At 40.9% G+C, this 26,599-nt stretch overlaps 1 protein-coding gene across 2 annotated transcripts in view; it reads right to left on the minus strand.

Annotated features, from left to right (window-relative positions):
- The window catches only part of LOC142243200 (cadherin-6-like), a 431,398-nt gene that overhangs the window by 118,934 nt on the left and 285,865 nt on the right, over positions 1-26,599 (minus strand). For both annotated transcript variants that reach the window (XM_075314854.1, XM_075314855.1), the window contains 2 exons: positions 21,807-22,101; positions 9,588-9,707 (listed from right to left, as the gene is read on the minus strand). In XM_075314854.1, the coding sequence (XP_075170969.1) occupies positions 9,588-9,707; positions 21,807-22,101 (415 nt within the window). The remainder of the gene's footprint in view (positions 1-9,587; positions 9,708-21,806; positions 22,102-26,599) is intronic.

Below are 26,599 nucleotides of genomic sequence, written 5' to 3' on the forward strand. Positions count from 1 at the left end.
AAGAGGTCAGGAGGACCATTTCTACCTCCAAAAGCAGGTGAAATTGTGACTTTTGATGGCCTCTTGCACTGTAAAGGGCCCTCTTCTCTCTGTGTCCACCAGTGGGTAACACTGTATGTTTTCAGGACATAGGACGGTGTGGTAAGTGGGGTTCTAAGGGAGGTAGAACAGGGTAAGTTGGGGGAAACCATACTAAGAAGATTTCATAATTAGAAGGCCTGAGCAGGACTGCTATACAATGAGGCTAATAGTAGGGCTCTGGCTACAGCTATTTGTCTTTACATGGACAGCTGATGCATTCTCACAGTTAATAGGTAAAATATCTGATAATGCAGTCTACGTTTCAAACTGACCATGATATAATGTAGCAATTATTTGCTTTGGTGAAGTGCACTAAAAAGTGCTCTCAGATGATTGTCCAATGTGCAGATTGTTTTTTGGGAAACTCTAAAAGGGCACTAACACAGCATGTTTATCATGCATATGTACCTAGGAACGTGTTTTTCACGAAAATAATATAAGAGACAGTGCACAATAAGGTTTAAACTGTGAGATGATTTGGATGAGGATGAGAGAATTTTCCCACCTGGAATGGCTGTCTGATACACAACCACTTGAAGACATAAAGGGCTGCACAGAACGTGGAGATGCAGATAACTGATGGTGGATCATAAGCGTTAAAATCTGTGCTACCATAGCATGAAAAATGGAAAATAAGTCCCAAAAGGTGATTTTATTTAACGCGCTTCAGAGTGAAAACCCTTTCATAAGGATAATCATTTAAAGGAATGGTGATTATCCTGATGAAGGAGTTTCCACTTCGAAACGTGTTGACTAAAATCACCTTTTAGACTAAGATTATCCACAAGATAGGAAGAACATATGGGGGTGTCCTTCCAAGGGAACTATTGATATGCCTATTGGGATATGTTGAGGAGCTTGGGGTGGAAAATACTATGAAAATTGCCATTGCTAGGCTGCTGTATGCGGCAAGAAAGCTAATCGCCAGGTCCTGGATTAAAAAAGACCCCCTGACCAGGAGAGAGTACATTAAAAAGGTGAAATGTATTCTTCAGCTGGAGCAGGGAGTGTATGAAAGAAGGGGGAATGTCAAAATGTTTGAGAAGCTATGGTCTCCTTGGCTTCAATGCGAATAGGACGAGTGATGGACCAATAAACTGGTTTCAGATTGGGATAGCCGTCAGAGACCTCTGATGTGTTTGTTTTGTATTATTTGTGTTATTAGTAGTTCCTCCAGCACATCGGGGTGAACGGGATGGTTGCTATACTACAGCTGGAGGTGTCTTCTAAATGGGATGTAGTATCGGGGGGAGTGTTGCTGCCGGGGTGGGGGGGTGAAGGGGGCAAGGGGGGGGGAAGGGGTAATAGAGATGATAAACGTAATTTGAATGCCGATTTGTTATACTGTTGTATGTATTCTGTTTTAATAAAAAAGTATCTGATTAAAAAAAAAAATCACCTTTTAGGACTTTTCTTCCAGTTTTCATGCTACTGCAGCTCGGATTTGAACCCTTATGATCCACCATCAACTTTCACGAAAATTAAACAGTCTAAACAAGCTGATAATCACCCGAAGAACAAGAAAAAAACTTGATAATTGGGTAAAATGATGCTTTGTACTTCACAAATCATAACCATTCTTTGCAGCACACTGTCCCATGAAAACTTGAATCGCTCTGCTGAGAAAACGGGTTATCCATCTACATAACGTTCGGTGCATATCTGAAGCGCACTCTGCCTTTATAAACAAGCTATTAAACAGCTGTTCATGGGTATATGTTAACAAATTGGTGGTTAACGCTTCAATATCTGGTGATGTAAGCTCTTGCTTACCTAGGTATCTTTTTTACATTTGCTACGGTACTTCTTATGCATTAGGTGTAAATATAAAATCCTAAGCTATTGAAGTGTAACATTTATTTCCTGGGAATAATTACACAACAGTCCTGATGAATATGTTTTATACGTGTCAGAAGTGCTTAGTGAATGGGAGGTATTCACTATCGTGTATTTTTGTTGTGGCGATGCCGCATCTGTTAATGACATAGACATTAATTCAAATACCTTCCTACGTGTGATGCATTTTCCTCCAAGCACAATATAATGATGTGTAAGAAACAAAATAAGAACATGATAATTACATTTGCATTTCTAAAAGGCATTGCACTGTTAATCAGTGAAGGCCCAGCATCATTAATGTGTATAACTTGCTCGGTAAATGTGGTTTTTGATTTACGTAAGATCTATATGTGTGTGAATGTGTCTTCTAACCTTGATTATACAGTGTATGTATTAAAGGGGTTGTCCACGACTTAACCACAGACGTAATCAGCTTTAGAATAGCGAGTGATGGACTCCGGGTGTCAATGCAGCCGAGAAGTCAAGATCTTCAATGTGTACATAGGTGCTGGGTCACTTTTCGAGAAGATTATTTTACGGGTCATTTTCTTTTCCTCACTCTCCTTTGTGTTTACAGCGTATTCATATATTCTGTGAAGCTTTATGTAAAATATCTTTTTTGTTATTAGTCACGACAGATATCTCGAGGCTGACTGCAGTGTCCTTCATTAGGGTTACAGAAGGCAACTTTAGAGTCGACTCACAATCATGTTTTCCATGTTCAATGTTGTTCTTCTTTCATTTCTAATGCATGGTAAAATCTCAAATCCCATTTGAACCGACCAAGGAGTAAAATTCGGGACGTTCTAAACATTTTAATGCATCGCCTCTTTTTACACAATGAAAGACTTGTATTTCTTGACTATGTTAATCTGGGCTGTAATCATAATAGGCGCAGAAAAATGGAAATAAAAATTGGATTCCAGCAGCACTTAATGGACGCTGCTGAATTTTAATGGGGGTCTGTCAAGTTTCTACAAAGTGTTTGCTGTTTTGTCAGAAAAAGTAGCACTGCACGTTGCATATTTGACAGAACCTAGGACAAAGCCTCCAGCGCAGATGTGGACATAGCCTTACCTTTACTTTCCATTTACAAAGGCAAGACAAGTGTTACCTTTCACTTTACCAAAATCAGAACTGTCTCATGTATGTGATTTCTTTTTCATTCATTAGATGTACTTGTTCTTTTCTTAGAATTGTAGCCTTTTCTATTGGATTATTTATTCTTAATAACTTCCCATTGGACGCCATATTGCTTAGTGAATTATAAGTTCAAATATGCAGAATGTGGTGTGGGCTTTATGGTAGAGAATTGGGATGAGAAATAGATTTTCATAACCTTCATGAAGTGATGTAGAAGAACCCCTTCCCCCAAAGACCAAGAAGTGTCAAGGGAGATACACGTAAATCCTTATTTACGTGCATAGTCTGTAGCATGTCTATCCTGTCTTGCAACATAGTTGTAGAAGACCTGGATTGCACATCCAAAAATCATCAGTTGATCTAATGCCGCTAGGCAAATATTTATGCACCTGAATATGAGGTTCTTGGTTAAACTAAGGCGTAAAAGTTAGGGACCCTCACTCAGAGGTTCGCCGTGACATGGCAGTGGGCTTCTTACAGTCTGATCAGAATGTTTAACCAAGAACCTCATGTTCAGGTGCATACATTTTTGCCTAAAGGCATTAGATCAACTTATGATTTTTGGATGTGCGGCCATGTGTTTTTCTAAAGCTAGTATCTATCCTGTCTTATATAAGCTTCCAGTATGACTATAAAGCTACCATTAAAGGAAATCTGTCAGCAGGTTTTTGCTATGTAATCTGAGAGCAGCAGGAGATAGAGGTTGAGTCACTGATTTCAGAGATTTGTCACTTTTTAGGCTGTGTACTCTTGATTACCACACAACGAGTGTTTTTATCATCAGGTGATAATCACTGCCTGGACTACAGGTACCGTCTCACTAAACGACGTACCAGCGATTCTGACCACGATTTGACCTGGTCAGGATCGCTGGTGCGTCGCTACATGGTCGCTGGTGAGCTGTCAATCAAGCAGATGTCACCAGCAACCAGCCACCAGCAACTCTGTGCTTCGTAACCAAGGTACACATCGGGTTACTAAGCAAAGCGCTTTGCTTAGTTATCGGATATTTACCCTGGTTACATGTGCAGGGAGCCAGCGCTAAGCAGTGTACGCTGGTAACCAGGGTAAATAGCGGGTAACTAAGCAAAGCGCTTTGCTTGGTTACCCGATATTTACCCTGGTTACCAGCGTACACGCTTACAGGCTGCCAACGCTGGCTCCCTGCACACGTAGCCAGGGTACACATCGAGTTACTGAGTTACTAAGCAAAGCGCTTTGCTTAGTTACCCGATATTTACCCTGGTTAGCAGCGTACGCTGCTTATACAGAGTCGGTGCTCGTTGGTCTCACACCGTCAAACACGCCGATGTGTGCTGCACAGCGGGAGACCAACAAGCAAAAAATGAACCAGAACAGTGTGCAATGATCAGCGATTTCAGAGCAAGAGCCAGGTCGCTGCTTAGTGTCACACACAGCGAGATCGTTGATCAGGTCACTGGTACGTCACAAAACCTGTGACTCAGCAGCGATCTCACTATGTGAGAAGTACACCTACAGCTCACATGATTGCTAGACTGCCCCCTTATCTTATAGCACTGGCCAACAAAATTTACCTTTTTTGTGTTAAATGCTAAAATATGCTTTCTTATGGTAATTTGTTCCATTGATTCCAAATCTGTTTTCAGAATTTCTCCATCAGGCAGGGATTTTGAGTAACACGTGTTACAGGAATTACTTAATACTAATTTTAGGGGTTTTTTTCAATTATTTTTTTAAAAAATTGTTCAATTTTTTTTGAATATTTAGCTGCAGGCGCATCCCCAACAGTCAGTCAGCGAGCATTTTTGGGCTTCATTTCCATTTATAACGGCCTTTAAGTAGGGCAATGTCCTGATGAAACCGCTCCCTTTGCTCGTCACTGACAATTCCAAGGTTATTGGGGAAAAAAATCTAAATGGGAGTCCAGGAAATGTATCTTGAGAGACATTTTGCATCCCAATTCTTTGTAGTATAATAAGTGTCACAAGATCTCTATAGTTTGATTCTTTATGGTTGCCAAGGAAGTTCACTACTACATTTTTTAATGACTCCCACGTGTCTCAGTCTCGCTTAGTTTTATGTAAAAATCAGTGTCTTTCATAATTTCCCTTATTTGTGGACCCAAGAATATTCCTTCATTGATCTTGTCCTCACTGATTTGTGGAAACTTGTTTCTGAGCTATGCAAAACCTTTGACTATCATGATGCATCGCTTTGATGAAGTTCTTCATCAGCCCAAGTTTGGAGTGGTGTAAAAAAAACGTTTTATGGAGCTATCAAAGGCTGATGCAGGACATTATTTCTTCCAGGAGTCAAACTGTTTCTTGTTAGCCACTGGTTCTTTGTAAAAATTTTTGCGGCATCTTATATTTCATCCGCAGAGAAAACAACAAAGCTTTGTATAGCTAAGGTGCAATACGAGCACCAAGGCTATTCTTCAGATCAACACAAATATTCCGTTGTAGTTGTCATAAAGGATTATTAACAGCAGAAGGAGCATATTTTCATATGTTTCTTTCAGACGTGCTCCATAAGCAAAAGGAACAGTTGGATTTTTGTTGCCATTATGCAAAAGTAGCGCTTTTTTAGGCCTCTGCCACATTCACGTGAAATTCACGCACGTGCCGAGAGACACGTATTTCCCCTGCGTGTTGCAAGCAGATAAGTACGTGTCTCTGGTACGTGCGGGACACGTGTGTTCTACGTGTGCTATCCGCGATAGTACACGTAGAACCGGTAATTATTATACTCACCTGGTCCTTCCTGATGTCCGCGCTGCTGTCCGTGGTGCTGATCTTCGGTCTCCAGCCCTCCCGTCTCCCCGCTGCTGCTGCTGGCAGGCAGTGAAGTGAATATTCTATGAGATTAATGAGCGGCGGTCGGCAGCAAGAGGCAGCAGCGGCAGAGACAGGAGGGCAGGAGAAGGTGAGTTAATGTTTTTTTTATTTTTCACTGACACGTGTGTTTTCTCCGGCGCGTGTCACACGGGACCGCATCCACACTACACCCGTGTAGTACGGGTGCGGGCCGTGTGACACCCGTGCTGCCGGCGAAAAAACGGACATGTCAGCGCTTTGTAAAACGCACACACGTACAAACGCACACGGACACACGTTCCGTGTGGTTTTACGTGTGTGTGCCTGCTACCATAGGGTAGCATTGCTGTACGTGTCTCCGTGCCGCCGGTACGTGTAAAAAATGACAAACACGTGCCGGCGGCACGGATGTGTGGCGGAGGCCTTAAACTGTTTTTTGAAAAGTCTACAAAAAAGTCTCAATTCTTGAGACCTGTGCTCTTATCCCACTGCATCAAGTAGAGAGATCACTCATTGCAGTAAACTAGGTCCCCTTTGATTGAAAATAAGTGTTCAAGCCCCTGCTGTCTATGGCGGAAAGAACATAGTTTGGTCCCCTGCTCCAGCAAGTACCAGCCTTTGAGCCTTGAAGTCAAAAGCGCCGCCTGATTTTTTTGAGTAGTTCAGATCCTAAACTAAATCATTTAGACCAACCTGCTTTAGTTTGTTTGTCTCCCCAGACTCATGGCTTCAAAAATCATGATCTTCTTGATCAGCTTCTTTTTTAACCAAATCAGAGTCTGAATCTTCTTCCGGATCCAAGGTTTACATTGTAATTGATATCTCCTGTGAGATGGTTTTTTTTTAAGCTAAACAAGCCCAAATTTTCCAATCTCTCATCATATGTGAGGCCTTCCATCCTCTGTAATCATCTAGTTGCCTGCCTTTGAACTAACTCTGTCTTTTGAATATCTTTTTCAAAATGTGGATCCCAAAGCCGGATCCCATATTCTAGATGTGGCCTTACCAGTGATTTATAAAGAGGTGACAGTACGTTGGGATCACGGGATCTAATCTCTCTTTTTTTGCACTCTAAAATCTTGATTGCTTTTGCGGCTGCTGCTTGACATTGAGTGCTGCTGCTCAGATTACATGAAACCAGAATACCCAAGTCCTTCTCCTGTTCTGTAGTCTTGAGTTTACTTCCATTTAATGTATATGCAGCAATAAGATTACTTTATCCTTGGTGCATTACTCTACATTTATCAGCATAAAATCTCATTTGTCAAGTGTTTGCCCATTCAGACCTCTTAATCAGCTCAATTGTAATATTGTACTACCGGTATCAAGGTCAGTTTTTAATATCCTACATAGTTTGGTGTCGTCAGGAAAGACTGACACATTACTCTCAATAGCATCCACAAGGTTATTAATAAAGAGATTTAAAAAAATAAAATCGGTTCTAGCACATATGCTTAATTACTGAAGAAATGTTTTGATATTTCACTGAATTTCTTGTTTAACTTGTTCCAGCAATCTTTGTCATACATAAATGGCAATCTGTAGAATGGTCTCTTGGCTCCCTCCATATCATTGGAACAGCAAATGTCATATGCCATAGTTTACCATTGAGCCAACTAGTAAGAAGTGTAACACAACGCAACTAATTTAGGGGCCCAAAATTTCTCGAGTTCCAAATTCGCACTGAAAATAACTTTTCTTCACCAACAGCTTTATGCTTCTTCTCTATGATTTTAAAGTCCCTTTGTTACAAATATAGCAAAAATTGTTGGTGTGGTTTACACAACTGTGCGACATGCTTAACAGAATGTCAGCACAAGACCAACAATTGAATTAAAATTAATTTTACTATAATAACAGCTAAAAGTAAAAGAAAACTTAGTTATAACAATACAACTAATATTCACAAAGGACAGTGTGATAATGAAACTTTGCATATGTAACCCATGAAACCTCAAAGCGCGTAAATCACTAAGAGTAGATAACCTCGGAAACAACCCGGAGTGTGTATGTTACCAAAGTATGAAAATAAACCGACTTCATAAGAACAGTGCAGTGCTACCCGAGAAGCTAAAAAGCAAAAGTAATTTATGAAGGGGGAAAGTAGACTAAATTTATTGGAAAAAACTAAATTATGCAAAATTGGCTCTGGATAGGAAAATTCTGATTGCAGATTTGGAAAAAGCACCCAAAAATGCTTTACAAACATCCAACAGTATTTATTTAACAAAATCTTTGTTGATCTGTGTAAGCAGCTCACTATCAATAGACAATGTACAGAAAGCCGTAATGCGGGTGAGGTTAGCTTTCTGATCAGTACTATGGGCTACATCTAAGAATGCTGATTGTGTTTTAAAATATGTTTATTAGGGATTTTAACATATTTAGGGGGGAAGAAAATAATACAAATAGAATAATGCAAATAACACAGTATGTCATGCAATTATATTAACAGAATCTTGACAAGTTGTATTATTTGGATAGGAAAGTGGGGAAGGGGATAAATTAAGTATCCCTTCAGGAAGAGGAAATTGAGTTGATTTATTTGGATAACTAGAATTGAGGGGAAGGATTAGAAAGGAGGAGGGTAAAGGAGAGCAAAATATTAACCTTTGTCAAACCTGTAAACAAGAAACTAAAATTCTCTACATATAAACTGTAACTATTTGAAATGACCAAAAGTAGTTAAATGATAATACACATTTTCAAATGTAACATTTGTTATCATAAAAATATGATTTATAAATAATGGACATAGGCGAGCTCTTTTGAGGCACAAGGGTTATCTGTCAGGAGGCTCCCGCTTGAAATGTATCCCAGGGGTACCAAGTTTTGTAATATTGAGCATATTAGTTGTTGACGATGGTATGGTGTTTTTGATAAGAATGCTGATTGTGTCACAACTGCTGCACCCAATAATCTAAGTGATACATTGTTGGAATCAGAGTCTTTTCCTACATCATGCTGCTCTCAGATGAGGTAGCAAAATCCTTTGTCTTCTTCTTTCTTTGTCTACATGTCAATAGCCATTAGTGGCTGCACTGGGGATGTCTTCCTATTAATATGATGCCCGTTGCAGCCAGTGACAGCTGATTTCAGGTAGACAAAGACTGATGATGGGAGACCTTGGAAACATCAGTGCTGGAATGTTGCGGGAGCTAACAGGTGAGTAATGTATATGCCTTTTCGTCTTGGAACCTCCTAATAATTTACAAGCTGAATAAGTAATGCTGATCGGTGGAAAGAATTTAAGAGGTAGTAGTAGCAGATTTATGTATGATGTTTCTTGTCTATTTAATAATATATGCACATACAAATTATTAATTTGTATGAATACTGAATATGAAAGGATGAGGAAAAACGTGCCCATTGTATCAAAGTACTAGTATCAGAAGATCAGAAGATCTTCAAAGTGTCTTCTATCCCAATACTTAACTGGTTATTCTGAGTGAATGCAGAGTGCCTTGGTTATTGGGTTGAAATCTCAGTCCTATTTCTTGTTCCAAGAGAAGCTATTTTGTGTACAACCCTAATTATATTTCAGCTTTGATTCTTAGGTTCTAATAACGTTGGTGTCATGCTTACAGATGTCTTGCTCGATTGAGTTTGTCAGTTTGTGCAGGGTGGAAAATGTAATCTCTTTCAAGTTTTGTCTAGTATGTCCTAGCTTGACTTAACATGTCATCTTCAATTACCGAAACAAAGATACAGCTAAGGTCTCCTGACCTGTCTCAGACTCGACTGAGAAGTATGGCTGTCCCTGCAGAATACTGTAGACGACTCTTGCACTATTTCCATAGGTCGGATCGTCTGCATCATTGGCTGTGACTTGAACGACAAATGTTCCTGCAACGAAAACAAAGGGGATGGCGGTATTAGCAAAAAGAAGGTTTTCACGAGCAAAGAGTGAGTTAAAGAACAGGAGAATTAAACTGAAAGTGATGACTGAGTGATTGAAGAATAATGAAATGAACGAGACAGGATGAAAGTGACAAGTGAGAAGAAAAAGCCGAAAGTTTAAAGATCAAGAGAAAAGAGTGAAATGAAAAAAAAAAAAAAAAGATTATGAGAAAAGAGAAGAGATAGAAGCAGACAAGCAAGGAGATCAAGTAAAATAATGTAATACTGTACATGAAAAACACTATTTAGTTCAGTGTATAACAGTATAGGGTGAAGTAACTTGTATATCAGTCACTACAAAGTCACATGCATTCATTATTTACATTTTATCTGTGCTTAATAATAATCCGCTTTATTCGCCAGTGATATGTTTGCTAGCATAGCCAGGAGCAGAAGAAAAATTCCCCTACAGGGCAGTGATCTCCTCTCCTGCCTTCACCTTCTACAATATATCCTGCCCTCATTACACATGGACCCACCTATTATGCCACCTACAGTGTAAGGTTTGATGACGAGGAGCCTGACTTAGGGTACCTTCACACTTAGCGATGCAGCAGCGATCCGACCAGCGATCTGACCTGGTCAGGATCGCTGCTGCATCGCTACATGGTCGCTGGTGAGCTGTCAAACAGGCAGATCTCACCAGCGACCAGTGAACAGCCGCCAGCCAGCAGCGATGTGCAAGCGACGCTGCGCTTGCACGGAGCCGCCGTCTGGAAGCTGCGGAGACTGGTAACTAAGGTAAACATCGGGTATGGTTACCCGATGTTTACATTAGTTACCAGCGCACACCGCTTAGCTGTGTGTGCAGGGAGCAGGGAGCCGCGCACACTGAGCGCTGGCTCCTTGCTCTCCTAGCTACAGTACACATCGGGTTAATTAACCCGATGTGTAATGCAGCTACATGTGCAGAGAGCAGGGAGCCACGCACACTGCTTAGCCCTGGCTCCTTGCTCTCCTAGCTGCTGTACACATCGGGTTAATTAACCCGATGTGTACAGCAGCTACATGTGCAGAGAGCCGGAGCCGGCAGCACAGGCAGCGTGAGAGCTGCAGAGGCTGGTAACTAAGGTAAATATCGGGTAACCACCTTGGTTACCCGATGTTTATCTTGGTTACAAGCTTACCTCAGCTGTCAGACGCGGCTCCTGCTCCCTGCTCGCTTCATTTGTCGCTCTCTCGCTGTCACACACAGCGATCTGTGTGTCACAGTGGGAGAGCGCCTTTGAAGAAAACGAACCAGGGCTGTGTGTAACGAGCAGCGATCTCGCAGCAGGGGCCAGATCTCTGCTCATTGTCACACACAGCGAGATCGCTAATGAGGTCACTGCTGCGTCACCAAAAGCGTGACTCAGCAGCGATCTCGGCAGTGAGCTTGCTGTGTGTGAAGCACCCCTAAGTCTCTTCATCATACTCACACTACAAATCTGCTGTGTGGGGAAAGGGTGCTCCTTTGGCATTCATTAGACGCTATAGATTTGTTTGGTCCACCTGCACACACATGTACTGAGCATGTGCAAAAAAGCAGATGTGAACTAAGCTTCATAGCTACTTCAATCAGCTCATGCTCAGACACTTCACCTATTAACATTGTAGAAGAGGTTTCAGTCAATGTAACCAGATTGTAATTCTACCTCCCTAATCAAAACTAGTGTAATTTGCTTATAAAAGGTATTTATAACATTTTCTTTCTTTCCTTTTCTCTTTCTATACTTCTTTCTTTCCTTCTCCCTTTCTATACTACTTCATTTCCTTCTTTCTTTTTTTGTTTTTCTTTCTATCCTTCTCTCTTTCTGTACTTGTTTCCTTCCTTCTTTGGTTCTCTTTCTTTCTATCTTTCTTTCTTCTCTCTTTCCTTTCTTCTTTCTCCTACAGAACCCTTTTAAGCTAGGGTGATCAGGTTAGAAAACAGGAGAAAGGATTTTTTTTAATAAAGGATTTTTCTCTATGTTTTGTGTTTATTTCCTTTTACTTACACAATTAGTAATGGGGGGGGGGGTCTCATAAACACTACCCATTACTAATCCAGGGCTTTGCGGCAGCTGTCATTTTTGACAAGTCACAGCTGTTATTAAACCTTTATATTACCCCGATTGCCACTGCACCAGGGCATTCAGGATGAGCCGGATAAATGCCAGGATTGGCACATCTAATGGATACTTAATAAACGGATCATTAAAAACAGCCTGACAGCCTTGCGGAAACTCCGTAAGTATAATTGTCCTGCTTTAATTCCCCTTTTGCTTCCTTTTGTAGCCCCCTAGCCCTTACTACCACCATTTTAAAGCACTCAATGTGGTTTGGTGTCCAGCCTCAATTCCAGCTGAAGTCCGTCCCAAACCATACTTTTTTTTAAAGTCCGGCTGGATCTACCCAACCTGAACATCTGCGGGTTCGCCAATCTCTACCACCAAATATGGCTATTGTTGGGCGAATATTCCCAGCATACTCCTGATATGGCCGAAACGGACGCATGGGCATTCATTACCCATACGGACTCATTCTAAAAAAGTGTACTGCATAGTATATATTTTTGTAGTGTAGGCTTCACTTTCCAATACAGTTATTCAAACAATATACAAATGCATATAATGGCCAAGCTAACGTTAAAAAACACGTTTGGCCTCCATTTGGTAACTGGGGACCTATTGGAATGTTAATATGTATGGTAGGAAAAGCTTCCGATGTATATTTTAGATTAGGTGCTAGGGCTGATGTGAATAGATTCTCTAGACACTCTATTCTCTAGTGTCTCCTGACTGGGAGCCCTGATAACCTCCTCATACCTGACATTATCTTCACCTCCTCTTTTGAATTACCCACCTAGTACAACATCACCTGTGCATCACTCCACAACGATGATGTTGCGGTAGGCTGGCTAGTCAACATAAGAATCAGTGGTGCCATCAAGTATGTGGAGGTTCTCAGGCCTCCTGTCTAGCGGTGACTGATTACTGATATGGCCAATGGATTGGGTCCTGCAAATCAATCAGCGCCAACTCTACTAAGTTCACAAACGCAATTAAACTGTATTTTAATTCCATTTTGTTTTTTTTAGCATATTTTTAACATTTAAGAAATGCACAAAACATAAATTCTCTTAGTGGGCAAACCCATTTAACACAGAATGAAATATGAAAAGAAAATAACATAGCGCAGAACCATTAATACACAAGTAATACCCTAGCATGCATGTTTTGGATTTATCCATGCATTTTAAACAAAGAGGCGTTAATATAGTCAAGGTAAAAGTTATATAGCTTAACATAGAGTTTTCCAAATTGCATTTCAATGGAAAATGAAACTGTAAAATGTTCTCTCCAGAAATAAATCCCTATAATTTCCTTTTATTCTTACTTCTTACTGTTACTTTCAAAGAGGGAAGACTTCACATTGAGCGAAAGCTCTCAGACTTATCACCTCGATATGAATGCGTTCCATTGAATCATAGCTCCTAGCATTAGTAAAGCATTCCTATTATATGAGACGTATGTTTCATTAACCGGCCATCCTCAGGAAGGTTCATACAGCACTTACATTCACATTAAATTGCTTAGTACATCATTTAAGTAGAACAGATAGACATCTTTGCACAATCGCTCATTAGGCTCCAGCGTATCGTTAGGCTCTTCAATGTAAAAAAAAAAATAAGGGTCCTTTTATCAACAGGAAAATGTCCCCTTCTCAAATTCGTGCTGTTTCCGAGACTTCTGATGTGCAAGGTTAAATATGTCAATCAGATAATGGATGAATGCAGTGACATATGGTGAAAAGTAGGCTAATGCACAGATAATTATGAAATGAGTTTTATTCATGTGATGGAAAGAGCATAATTTTATTAAACGTATTAATTTAGCACCAGTGCACACAACAGGGGGTATATGTAAAACGACGCACTAGTGCAAACTGCATCTGTACTTATTTATAGGGCCATTACGTAAAAAGCTGGCTTATGTTGGCTATTCATTTACTTTTCTTCTGTCAAACTCAATACTGTTGTCAGAACATCATATTTTAAGTTCTCTGAATTCTCATTCATCCATAGAAAACAGGGTAAGAACCCATTTTATAATGGCAATGCCAGAGTATTTAAGAATAAAAAAAAAGATCCAAGCAAATCCGAGGGCTCTCATTCAGACAAGGCAATTTTCAGTCTCATATAGTGCTGTCTAGATAAATTTAATGTGCATCTGTCTTCCCTGGGTCATTTTTCTGCAGTAAATCATGACTTCTGACAAATCTGCACATTGCCGAGTTACAGAAAAATAAATGTATGAAGCAAAAAATAACAAAACAAAAAATATATAATACATTGATATATATATATACATATATTTGCTATTACTTTTTTCTTTTATTATTTTGGCACTATGAATGATAGATGTTTAATTATATATATATATATATATATATATATATATATATATATATATATATATATATATTGTGTATATGTATAAAGAGTTAGGTCCAGAAATATTTGGACAGTGACAGATTCTTTTGTGGTTTTGGCTCTACACGTCACTAATTTTTATTTAAAATGAAACAACTGAGATGCAATTGAAGTGTAGACTTTCAGGTTTAATTAAAGCAGTTGACCAAAAAGCCCTGTGAAACATTTACGATTTGCAGTCCTTTTCTACAAAGACTCCTTATTTCAGGCAAAGCCTCCTTATTTCAGGCAAAGCCTCCTTATTTCAGGCAAAGCCTCCTTATTTCAGGGACACAAGAGTAATTGGACAAATTTACTTTACCTTTGTGTTGCATTCCAGGCCTTTACTACAGCTGACTTCAGTTGTTGGTTGTTTGTGGGTCTTTGTGCCATAAAGGGAACCTGTCACCAGATTTTGGCCTTCAAAGCTAAAACTAGCAGCTTAAGCAGCTTCTGTGTTGCATTCTATAAAGGTGCACATTACCCCCTGCCCCACCTGTAAACCACACAAATACATTTTATAAAGTCTCCCGCCAAGTATGTAAATTGTCTAGTCTGGTCTGATGGGCATTCTAATCTGCACCTCCAGTCTCTCCTTTTGGTGTCCTCTTGTGCTGATTGACGTGGATGACGCCTAGGGAGCTATTCATGTAGGTGGGCAAAAGCTAGGGTCTGCCCACAATTATTCCCTACTCGTGCAGACGCACTTCGCTTTGCACTGTTGAGAGCAGAGCCGAAAACATAGGTAAGCCTGCGTGAACTGGCGAATTCTCTGCGCAGGCACGAGAATTTGCCCAGCGATGTGGATGAAGCAGGTGACATCATCCACATCGCCGGCCAAAATTTTACTCCTGTGCAGAGAACTCATTAATGTCTTCAGCTCTGCCTGCAATAGGACAGTCAAGTGCGCCTAGGCGAGCTGGGAATATATCTGCACAGACGTGAGATTTTGCCTGCCCACGTGGATGGCATCCGAGGAGTCATCCAAGTCAATCAGCACAAGAGGATGATGAAAGGAGGGACAGAAGGTGCAGATTGGGACACCTATTGGACCAAACCCAAGGATTTGCATACAGAATGGGAGATTTTATAAAGGTATTTGTGGGGTGTACAGGGAGAGTCAGACTATCACATGCACCTTCATAGAATGCAGCACAAGCACTGCTTAAGGTGCTAGTTGAAGGTTAGAAAGCCAAAATACGGTGACAGGTTCCCTTTAAGTATTGTGAAATGCATGCTCGATGGGGTTGAGATTTGATGACTGACCCGGCAAATTCATAATATTCTACTTCTTTGCCTTAAAAACCCTGAGTTGCTTTCTCAGTTCGTTTTGGAGCATTGTCCATCTGTACTGTGCAGTGCTGTCCAATGAACCTTGCTGCATTTGATTGAATCTGCACAGAAAGTATAGCTCTGTACACTTCAGAATTCATCCGGGTCCTTCTATCTTCAGTCACATCATTAATAAACACTAATGACCCAGTGCCATTGGAACCCATGAATGTCCGGCAATCACACTGCCTTGTCATGTTTTACAGATAACGTACTTTGGGTCATGAGCTGTTCCAAGCCTTCTACATACTTTCTTGTTCCCATGATTCTGGTACAGGTTGATGTTAGTTTCATCTGACTCAGTTGACCTTAGCAACCAATCAGATTCCACCTTTCATTTTCCAAAGAGTCTGTGAAGAATGAAAGGTGGAATCTGATTGGTTGCTAAGTGCAACTGAGTTAGTTTCACTTTACACCAAGTTTGATAACCGTATTACACATACTGTCCACCTAATTTTGGACCACCATATACTGCTCAAAGAAATAAAGGGAACAGTTAGGCTATGTGCGCACGCTGCGGATTTACCACGGATTTTGCCGCAGATTTGCTGCAGAAAATGTGTCTAACATTTCTGCAGTCATTCCCCAGCAAATCTTATGGGTTTTAAAAAATGCTCTTTTTATACCAGCAGGTTTTCCGCTGCGGAATTAACGAGCATGTCACTTCTTTTCTGCAGGTACCTGCGTTTTTTGCCATAGATAATGGTAAAAATCCGCAGGGACCAACCTGCGGAAAATCTGCGGTAAATCCGTGGCAAACTGGCATGCGGATACCGCTGCAGTTTTGGTGTTTTTTTTTTACTGCGGGTGCGGGATTCTTTAAGAGGGTCCGGATTTTCCTTAAGAAAAAGTCACTTTCTAGTGCGCATATTGCCTAAAACAAAGATTTTGTATTTTGGTATTCCCTTTATTTTTTATTTTTTTGAGCAGTATATATATATATATATATATATATATATATATATGTGTGTGTATATATATATATATATATATATACAGTTAGGTCCAGAAATATTTGGACAGTGACACAAGTTTTGTTATTTTAGCTGTTTACAAAAACATGTTCAGAAATACAATTATATATATAATATGGGCTGAAAGTGCACACTCCCAGCTGCAATATGAGAGTTTTCACATCCAAATCGGAGAAAGGGTTTAGGAATCATAGCTCTGTAATGCATAGCCTCCTCTTTTTAAAGGGACCAAAAGTAATTGGACAAGGAACTCTAAGGGCTGCAATTAACTCTGAAGGCGTCTCCCTCGTTAACCTGTAATCAATGAAGTAGTTAAAAGGTCTGGGGTTGATTACAGGTGTGTGGTTTTGCATTTGGAAGCTGTTGCTGTGACCAGACAACATGCCGTCTAAGGAACTCTCAATTGAGGTGAAGCAGAACATCCTGAGGCTGAAAAAAAAAAATCCATCAGAGAGATAACAGACATGCTTGGAGTAGCAAAACCAACAGTCGGGTACATTCTGAGAAAAAAGGAATTGACTGGTGAGCTTGGGAACTCAAAAAGGCCTGGGCGTCCACGGATGACAACAGTGGTGGATGATCGCCGCATACTTTCTTTGGTGAAGAAGAACCCGTTCACAACATCAACTGAAGTCCAGAACACTCTCAGTGAAGTAGGTGTATCTGTCTCTAAGTCAACAGTAAAGAGAAGACTCCATGAAAGTAAATACAAAGGGTTCACATCTAGATGCAAACCATTCATCAATTCCAAAAATAGACAGGCCAGAGTTAAATTTGCTGAAAAACACCTCATGAAGCCAGCTCAGTTCTGGAAAAGTATTCTATGGACAGATGAGACCAAGATCAACCTGTACCAGAATGATGGGAAGAAAAAAGTTTGGAGAAGAAAGGGAACGGCACATGATCCAAGGCACACCACATCCTCTGTAAAACATGGTAGAGGCAACGTGATGGCATGGGCATGCATGGCTTTCAATGGCACTGGGTCACTTGTGTTTATTGATGACATAATAGCAGACAAGAGTAGCCGGATGAATTCTGAAGTGTACCGGGATATACTTTCAGCCCAGATTCAGCCAAATGCCGCAAAGTTGATCGGACGGCGCTTCATAGTACAGATGGACAATGACCCCAAGCATACAGCCAAAGCTACCCAGGAGTTCATGAGTGCAAAAAAGTGGAACATTCTGCAATGCCAAGTCAATCACCAGATCTTAACCCAATTGAGCATGCATTTCACTTGCTCAAATCCAGACTTAAGACGGAAAGACCCACAAACAAGCAAGACCTGAAGGCTGCGGCTGTAAAGGCCTGGCAAAGCATTAAGAAGGAGGAAACCCAGGGTTTGGTGATGTCCATGGGTTCCAGACTTAAGGCAGTGATTGCCTCCAAAGGATTCGCAACAAAATATTGAAACTAAAAATTTTTTTTTGGGTTTGGTTTATTTGTCCAATTACTTTTGACCTCCTAAAATGTGGAGTGTTTGTAAAGAAATGTGTACAATTCCTACAATTTCTATCAGATATTTTTGTTCAAACCTTCAAATTAAACGTTACAATCTGCACTTGAATTCTGCTGTAGAGGTTTCATTTCAAATCCAATGTGGTGGCATGCAGAGCCCAACTCGCGAAAATTGTGTCACTGTCCAAATATTTCTGGACCTAACTGTATATATATATATACTGCTCAAAGAAATAAAGTACAATTATATGTTTCATCTTTGTACACTGATTACTGCTACAAGGACTTCTGTGGGATTCCAGACACATGTGGATTCCTAATAACATTGGCATTGTTCGTACCCAAAGTTATACATCTGTGGAAAAATGAAATTTACATTAAATGGTTCAAAGAGTACAGTATGCCTGTGTGACCAGCGAGTCATAAGAAAAACGAGGAACAGACACTTATGTGCACTTGGGTTATTATCTCTGCCTACAAAGGCAGCCCTAATGAGAACTAATTATCTACTCTTCTCTCCTTGCTGCAGTCTGGAAGATCAACGGATCTGATATGTGCGACTAGGTTTTCCCATTGTTCATCTGTGTTGCTACATTTTAACAACTGTCATCATAAGAGGAGATACATAGTTGTGAAACCTTTGTCTTTGAACACTTTTATCAGCCCATTAAAAAGATCTTTCTTTGTACAATTTGCCATTGCCTTTTAATCTTTGATTACATGCTTCATTATCCCGACTTTTGACAGTTGGTTTTTTTAACTTGTCTTTTTCCCCCTTTCTGTGGTTTTTATTTTTTTTTCAATTTCTTTTTTAATTGCCAAACTAATGTTTGTCACAAAGAATGACAAAGTTGGAGAAAAAAGTTAAACTTCATGGGGGATTTAATGTAGAATTTTATTTCATCTCAGAACCTTTGTACAATGATCTTAGTGATAATGGATATTTCGCTATCAGGCGCTTTGTACAACTGAGTGATCTGCCCTTAAAGTGACGATATCAGTCCACTTTTATTATACAATTACTGATGAGCATAAAATTACTGTATAAAGTATTAGGTTATACTCACATGTCCAGTAATCATCTGTTAGAACAGATCCAGCAGCAAACCGTTGGCAAAAAAGCCCACAACGTTTTTGTCTGTTTTGAAAAAAGTTGATTTTTGCAGCATTTGTTTCTTTAACATTGGAGTCTATGGAAAACGGACCCATCAACGAATAGCGCCATTAATTTCACAGCGCTTTACATTCATCAGCAACACTGTCCCCATGGGGTTAACAATCTAAATTCCCTATCAGTATGTCTTTGGTGTTATCTCCCATTTGAAATGATCCAGTGAACAAAAATTGGCTCCTTTACAAATGAAAGAAAAACGGATGGCTAAATAGTAATCAGTTAACAGATCCGTTTTCCATAGACTCCCATGTTAAAAAACTGGGTCCTAAAAAAATATATATTTTTTTAAAAACGGACAAAAAAGTTGTGTTTGCACAAGTTTTTTGGCAACGGATTGTGGCTGCATTCATTTTAAGGGATGATTAGTGAAAATGTAAACTTAGCTTAGAGATCATCTATATTTATATGTTAGTCATACACTACTGCCATTAGAGGAGTAAACTGTCTTAAAGGGAATCTGTCACTAAAATCATCCCCCAAAATCAAATAATGGTCATGCAGTTCTTTTTAAACATAGAGCTATCAACACACCTTTAAATCTTCCATCTGCTGCTGCATTTCCAAGTATTTAGCTTATTAATACATATTTAAATGAGTGGTTAAGTGCTCTCAGCATGACAAAGCACTTAAGGAGCCACTGCCTCCCACTGTTGTTACCCCATCCAGCAACAGCCTCTATAGCTTGAGTAATAGCTCACTGCCTGTGGAATATCAAGTACCAGGCAAAGAGTCAGTGAGCTACCAAGCTAACTAGTCTGGTGCTAACCAGTGAAACAACTTCAGGAGGCAGAGACTTGTTAGTTTCTCGGTGGAGAACTTATGCCTCATTTGCATATGATTTGCATGTGCAATGCTGATTACTTGGAAATGCAGCAACAAGTTGCAGATATAAAGGTGTTGATGGATTTACATTTGAAAGAACTGTATGTCCACATATGGGCCTTGAGTAGATGCCCTTTAAACATAAGTTTGTTGGAGTAAATTGCATCAAAGATATTTAATGGCACATGCATATTAATAAATTTGGTGCACGTTGAAATAATTGCGCCTATATTCTGGCCGCAAGCCTTGTCATGACCTAAACTAACAACAGAACATACTGTATGCCTACGAGGCTCTTCAAGTCTGAAGACTCGAGGTCAGGGCTGCAATTGTGGCCATAAGGATATGTGCATGTGGTGCCTTTTAGACGCCAGTATACTGCATACTTGTTTGAAGCAGAAGACATTAGGAAAACATTGGTGGTTTTTCCTGATGAGCCTTCTTTGATGTCTTTTTAGACATTTTTGATTTGCTGCTGAAAAGTAGTTACAAAAGACGTAACGTATGCACAGCAACTGGTTTTGACGTTCCAGTGCATATGTTTAACATTTATAGAGCGCTCTTTCAGGCGGGTTCCAGACGGAATCCACATTAAAAAGACGCTGTGTGCACATACCCCAACAATGATCAGAAAATACGGCCATATTGCAATCAGGAGAACAATCCTCAAGACTGAAGCTTGCCACAAACGTCAAACTGGAGGAGTCCTTTGGGTAGGAAGGATTTTTACACTGGAAATATTCTTTTCTCATAAAATGTACACGTGTAAATAAATTGTATGACTGTAATCTTTTAACCCTTTTATGTGTAGATGACGCCCATTACATAACATTTTCGGAGATACTCCTGAAACCATTTGTTCCAATTTACATGTGTAAAAAATGTGAACATTTTGGTCTGCATCTATTCTGTGTTATAGCTTGCGCAGAGTTAATTTAACACCATTTTTTTGAAGTTTTTATTTTTATAGTAGATGAGGTTTAGAGGTAGGGGAGACATTGACAAACCATGCGTTGCTCATTTACAAGATTTCAGGCCAGAAATTGGCATGAATTTTCATTGAAATCCACACAGGGTATTATTTCAGTTTGTGGTTCTTGGGCAGCCCAACATATACCAAATGTAATAAGAGGCATGCACTATTAGGTGCTTTTTATTGTAGCGGGCTCTAGTTTAGACTAACTTATCAAACATCTTTCTTAAAGAGAATATGTCAGCAGATTTTTGCTATGTAATCTGAAATGAGCATGCAGCAAGGGTTAAAACATGGATTTCAGGGATGCCTGCTTTGTCAAGGTCTGATCTGTTGCTTATTTGCTATGTTTGCTTACGCATGGCTCGGACTACTAAGTCAAGTGCAGGGCAGTCCGGTACACTCCCTCCTCTGATTGGCACCTCATTGTCAATGTACCTGTACAATGTCTATAGAGAGCCTGGTGTGGGCGAGACAGCACTCTTAGCTCTGCTACATGGCTAAATCTAAAAATTCTGATTGTGTCAGCCAGTAATCTAAGTGATACATCTTTGGATTCAGGATCTCTTAGCCTACATCATGCTGCTCTCAGATGATGCAGCAAAAACCTGCTAACACATTCCCTTTGATAAATTCCTCTCATTGTATTTGACAAATGGGAAGTAAGTAATGGCTCCAGTTATCAGATCATATGCCTAGAGAAAATAAGAAAGCGTGCAATGTAGACTCTTCTGTCCTCATTCTTTATGTGTATTGACTTACATTCCAATTGAGACCTTCATTATTTTGATATCCAAACTTCATAAAGCAAACATCAAACCACCAAGCAGACAAAATTTGCGGTTGCTCCTATACATGAAAGAATGGTGGCACTTACCCACGTCTGACATTTCTGGCACAGTGGCAGTGTAAACATCCCTGGTAAATTTTGGCTCATTGTCATTAATGTCATGAATCTTGATGACAAACTGAGACATAGGCTCAACAGCTATCCTTGTATCTCTGTTCACAGCTTGGGCACTTAATACATATGACGACTTTTCTTCTCTGTCCAGACGTTTTATTGCTTGAATGTCGCCAGTATTTTCATTGATCACAAATATATCTCCAGCTCCATCTCCAGAGAGGATATATTTTAATGTTCCATCCTCAGTATCCTGGTCTGAGTGAAGCTGGAATAAAAAACATATTATTAGCATTCAGGGCCATTTTGCACTATACACTGAATTGTTTTATTGCAAGCGATTAAGGAATGTCTACTTATAATTAGTGTATTGTGTTTTGTGTTTACACTCTATGCAGAGAATACAAAATATATTAAGAATTGATGGAATGGGAAATAATTGGGACTACTCCATAATCATCAGGAGACGGTTTTCTTTAGTCTTTTAGGCTTTTATTCCGCAGCGTCTTTGCAATGACATCCATTGTTGCACAACTACAATTTTACAGTACTTAGTATGACTACTCTCACATTAGTAGAGCTGTGCCAGCACAGATTAGCATCAAGATTTTCCAACAAACCGGGTGGATTCTTGGTCTAAGCCTGTTAGACACGCCATAAACAAGGTAAATACCTTCATACAGGTCCCCAAAAGTCATTATCAAGACCAGACAGAAAAGTGCCACACTATTTGGCAATCATTTTGGCCCCTTAAGGCCCCAATACACATGAGATAATAACATCGATTGGTTAAGGCATATGGGGGTCCCCTGACACACTCCCCCGACGTCACCGGTCCGATTTCATACTGATGATCCTTTTGTTTTTGTTTGACATCACCAGATCAGGCATGTTGGCACAATTTTACTCAGGAAGTTTAATTTTCAAGGAAGTTGTTCTTTAGGAATTTAACAACCCTTATTATGCTCCCAGGTTTCTTCACGCAGCAAGATAATATGTAAAAAGTTTGAAAAATCCATATACTCACCTTACCGCTCACCTCTCTGACCCCACCGCTACTCACTGCCACCTGTCTAATCCTCAGCACTAGTGATGGGCGAACGCGAATTGTAAAGTCCGTAGTCCGTACAGAACACATAGTGTTCGTGCACATGACCACGAGCTTTCTGGGACGTTCGTGTTACAGTTCATGTTAAAAAAAAGCATGTTATTAAAAAAACATTCTGATCATACTTACAGGTCCCGTGGCGCATCCTGCAGACTCTGCCTCCCAGCAGTTCTGCTTCTGCGTCCAATCATTGCTGTTCCCCTGGTAAGCACCTATTGCTAAAAGGACCAGCCATGACGTCATACCCATGTGACCAGTCACATTTGACTGTTGTATTACCTCATTGGCTACAGACTGGTCATGTGAGTATGACATCATCACAGGTCCTGGTGCGTCATGATTCGAGTGTCATCGCATCACGGCGCACAATCTCCCGATGGCAGCGGGTCAGCTGCAAGCATTTTCACAGCTGAGGCGCTGCTGTCGGGAGAGTGGGGTAATGCACTGCGAGACGCAAGTGCAATCATCCCGTCATTGTCAGCGTCTGCTTTATCGTTCTGTCCAGAACGATGCAGCAGGCTGACTCTCTGTGCTTCTCACTGTGTATAGACTGTCTGTGCACAAGATGACAGAGGTAAGGATGGTTGACCTCGGGGAGATCAACGTCCAACACCGCAAAGACATCATCACGTGTTTCTCAACGCAGTGACACTAGAACAAGGCCCCCTGGGAAAATATGCAAAACAAGAATGCCGCAGAGACACCATGACATGTTTCTCAACGCTGGCAGGAAACTCCTCGAGGTCAACCATCCTTACCTATGTAGTCTTCTACTAGGCATTGCTCCCACTAGCCAGTTTCCTACTCCACACTGATGAGGGGCAAATACCCCGAAACAGCTGTCTGTGGATGGATACCATGTTTTGGTATAGGCGGTTTCCTTGACTGGAGACTGCCCTTCCCGTGGTTGTTCCTTCCCGATGAAAGACCTGGCTATTTTCCTGCCAGCGTTGAGAAACATGTGATGGTGTCTCCGCGGCATTCTTGTTTTGCATATGTTCCCAGGGGGCCTTGTTCTAGTGTCACTGCATTGAGAAACATGCGATGGTGTCTCTGTGGTGTTGGATGTTGATCTCCCCGAGGTCAACCATCCTTACCTATGTAGTCTTCTATTAGGCATTGCTCTCACTAGCCAGTTTCCTACTCCACACTTATGAGGGGCAAATACCCCGAAACAGCTGTCTGTGGATGGATACCATGTTTTGGTATAGGCAGTTTCCTTGACTGGAGACTGCCCTTTCGTGGTTGTTCCTTCCTTGTTTTCCTTATTGTGTACAAGATGAAGCAGAGTTGACTTTGCTTCTCACTGTGTATAGACTGTGTCTGTACAGAGTGATGAAGCTAACATTGCTTTCCCTGTGGATTACGTCGGACTAAGGATTTTTTTTATAATAAAGGTGGAGTCTCTAAATGTTTTTTGTTTTATTTCTAATAAAAACATTTTCGCTGTGTTGTGGTTTTTTTTACTGTTTCCTAGAAATTCATGGTGGTCATGTCTATTTTGGCGTGACGCCATGAATTTCGGGCTTAGTACCATCTGAGAATACAAAGTTGGTATTAACCCCTTTATTACCCAGTGAGCCACCGCCATCACGACCGCTGGACGGATAAAGCGCCTGGAAATGGCGCTAAGAAACAATACGCCATTTCTAGGGGCGGCTGCGGGCTGCCGAGAATCCCAGCCCCCAGCTGCCTGGCTTTACCTGGCTGGCGATCAAAATACGGGGTGAGCCCATGCATTTTTTTTTAAATTAATTTTTAAATAAAAAAATTAATGGGCTTCCCTGTATTTTGATTGTCAGCCAAGGTAAAGCCAGACAGATGGGGGTGGCAGCCCGTAGCCGTCTGCTTTAGCTGCGCTGAGAATCAAAAATACAGCGGATCGCTATGTCATTTTTGTAATGATTTATTTATTTTCACAGTACTGTGATGTCAGGCAATCAAAATACAGGGAAGCCCTTTTTTTTTTTTTAGCTATTTAAATAAATAATTAAAAAAAAATTGCGGGCTCCCGCTGCATTTTTTTATTGCTAGCTAAGGGTAATCCAAGCAGCTACTGGCTGCTAACCCCTACTACTTGATGTTACCTTCACTGGCAATGGAAAATCCCCAGGGAAGCATTTTTTTTTAAGTTTTTTGCCAAAAAACAAAAAAAAAATGACATGGGCTTTGCCATATTTTTGTATGCTAGCCAGCTACAGTAGGCAGGTACGGGCTGCCCTCAACCCCCAGCTGCCTATTTGTACCCGGCTGGGAACTAAAGATATAGGGAAGCCCTTTTTTTAATTATTTAATGAATTTCATTAAATAATTAAAAAAACTACATGGGCTTCGCCCCATTTTTGTGTCCAGCCAGGTACAACTAAGCAGCTGGGGATTGAAATCTTCAGCGCAGGTTGGCCCATTTTCTGGGCCCCTCCCCTTGCTGCAAATTGCAGTCCGTAGCCGCCCCAGAAAATGTCGTTTTCATAGAAGCGCGATCTTCTGGCGCTGTATCCAACTCTTCCAGTGGCCCTGGTGACGGGTGGCATGCTGGGTAATAAGGGGTTAATACTAGCTTTGTTTTATTAGCTAGTAATAAGCCAGAGATTCTTAATGTCAGGCAAGTTTGACGCGGCCATTAAGAATCTCCAATAAAGGGTTAAAAAAAGACAGCACACAAAGAAAAATATACTTTACTAGAAATAAATACGCAGACACACTTACAGACTCCATGTTTATTACTCCCTCTCACCCCTCCACGATCCTGGTCTTTTGTCTTCTTTCTCCTGCAATCCATGCAGCTCTGGTACATCAGAAAGCACTGCATGGGAGGAAGAACGCTGCTGCTCCCCGTGCAGTCTAATCACTCAATGACTGATCAGAGGCTGCGGGTTGGTAAGCGGTGACGGGTTACTATAGCAATGGTGAGCACTTGATTCCCGGGGCCGCTATTCACCGGCTGTGGCAGCCAGTCCCTGCATGTGGGCTGACTCTATAAAGAGCACCGACATGCAGGGACGGGGAGCCGACCATGTGCCAGACCATCTAGCCGGTACACGGCACTTGCCAAGTATACTGAGTACGGAGATGCTTGGGCGAGCACCAAGTACCGGAGAGATGCACTCACATGACCTAGCATGACGTCATAGCCATGTGACCAGTCTTTAGCCAATGAGATAATACACACGTTACTGGTCACATGCTATGACGTCACGGAAGGTCCTATCATCAGTGCTGGTTATCGGGAAGCAACAGCGATGATCGGAAGGAGAAGCGGCGGGAGACAGAGTCTGCAGGATGCGTCGCGGGACCTGTAAGTATAATGACAATGTTTATTATTAACTATATTCTTTATTTTACAGCCCCCCCGCCCCATCACATAACTATAAAGTCCAGGTTCGGTGTTCGGACGCAAATTCGCATTATATCAGAACCCGAACGCGAACTTTACAAAACGTTCGGGCTAGTCTCCCAAACACCGAACAACGGGGGGTTCGCCCACCCCTACTCACGTTTTCTGATCACCACTGCTTGCGCTGAACTCCACGGGCCTCTTATGCTATGCCAGATATTTGGCTCCAATGAGGCCCAAGAGGGTTCTGAGCAAATGTGTGGCTGGTCACAACCTCATAATGTCATGACATGCGCACTGCCAAGGGATTTCAGTGTTTTACTT

The sequence above is a fragment of the Anomaloglossus baeobatrachus genome, chromosome 6, assembly GCF_048569485.1.
Source record: "Anomaloglossus baeobatrachus isolate aAnoBae1 chromosome 6, aAnoBae1.hap1, whole genome shotgun sequence".
NCBI classification, from domain to species: Eukaryota; Metazoa; Chordata; class Amphibia; order Anura; family Aromobatidae; genus Anomaloglossus; species Anomaloglossus baeobatrachus.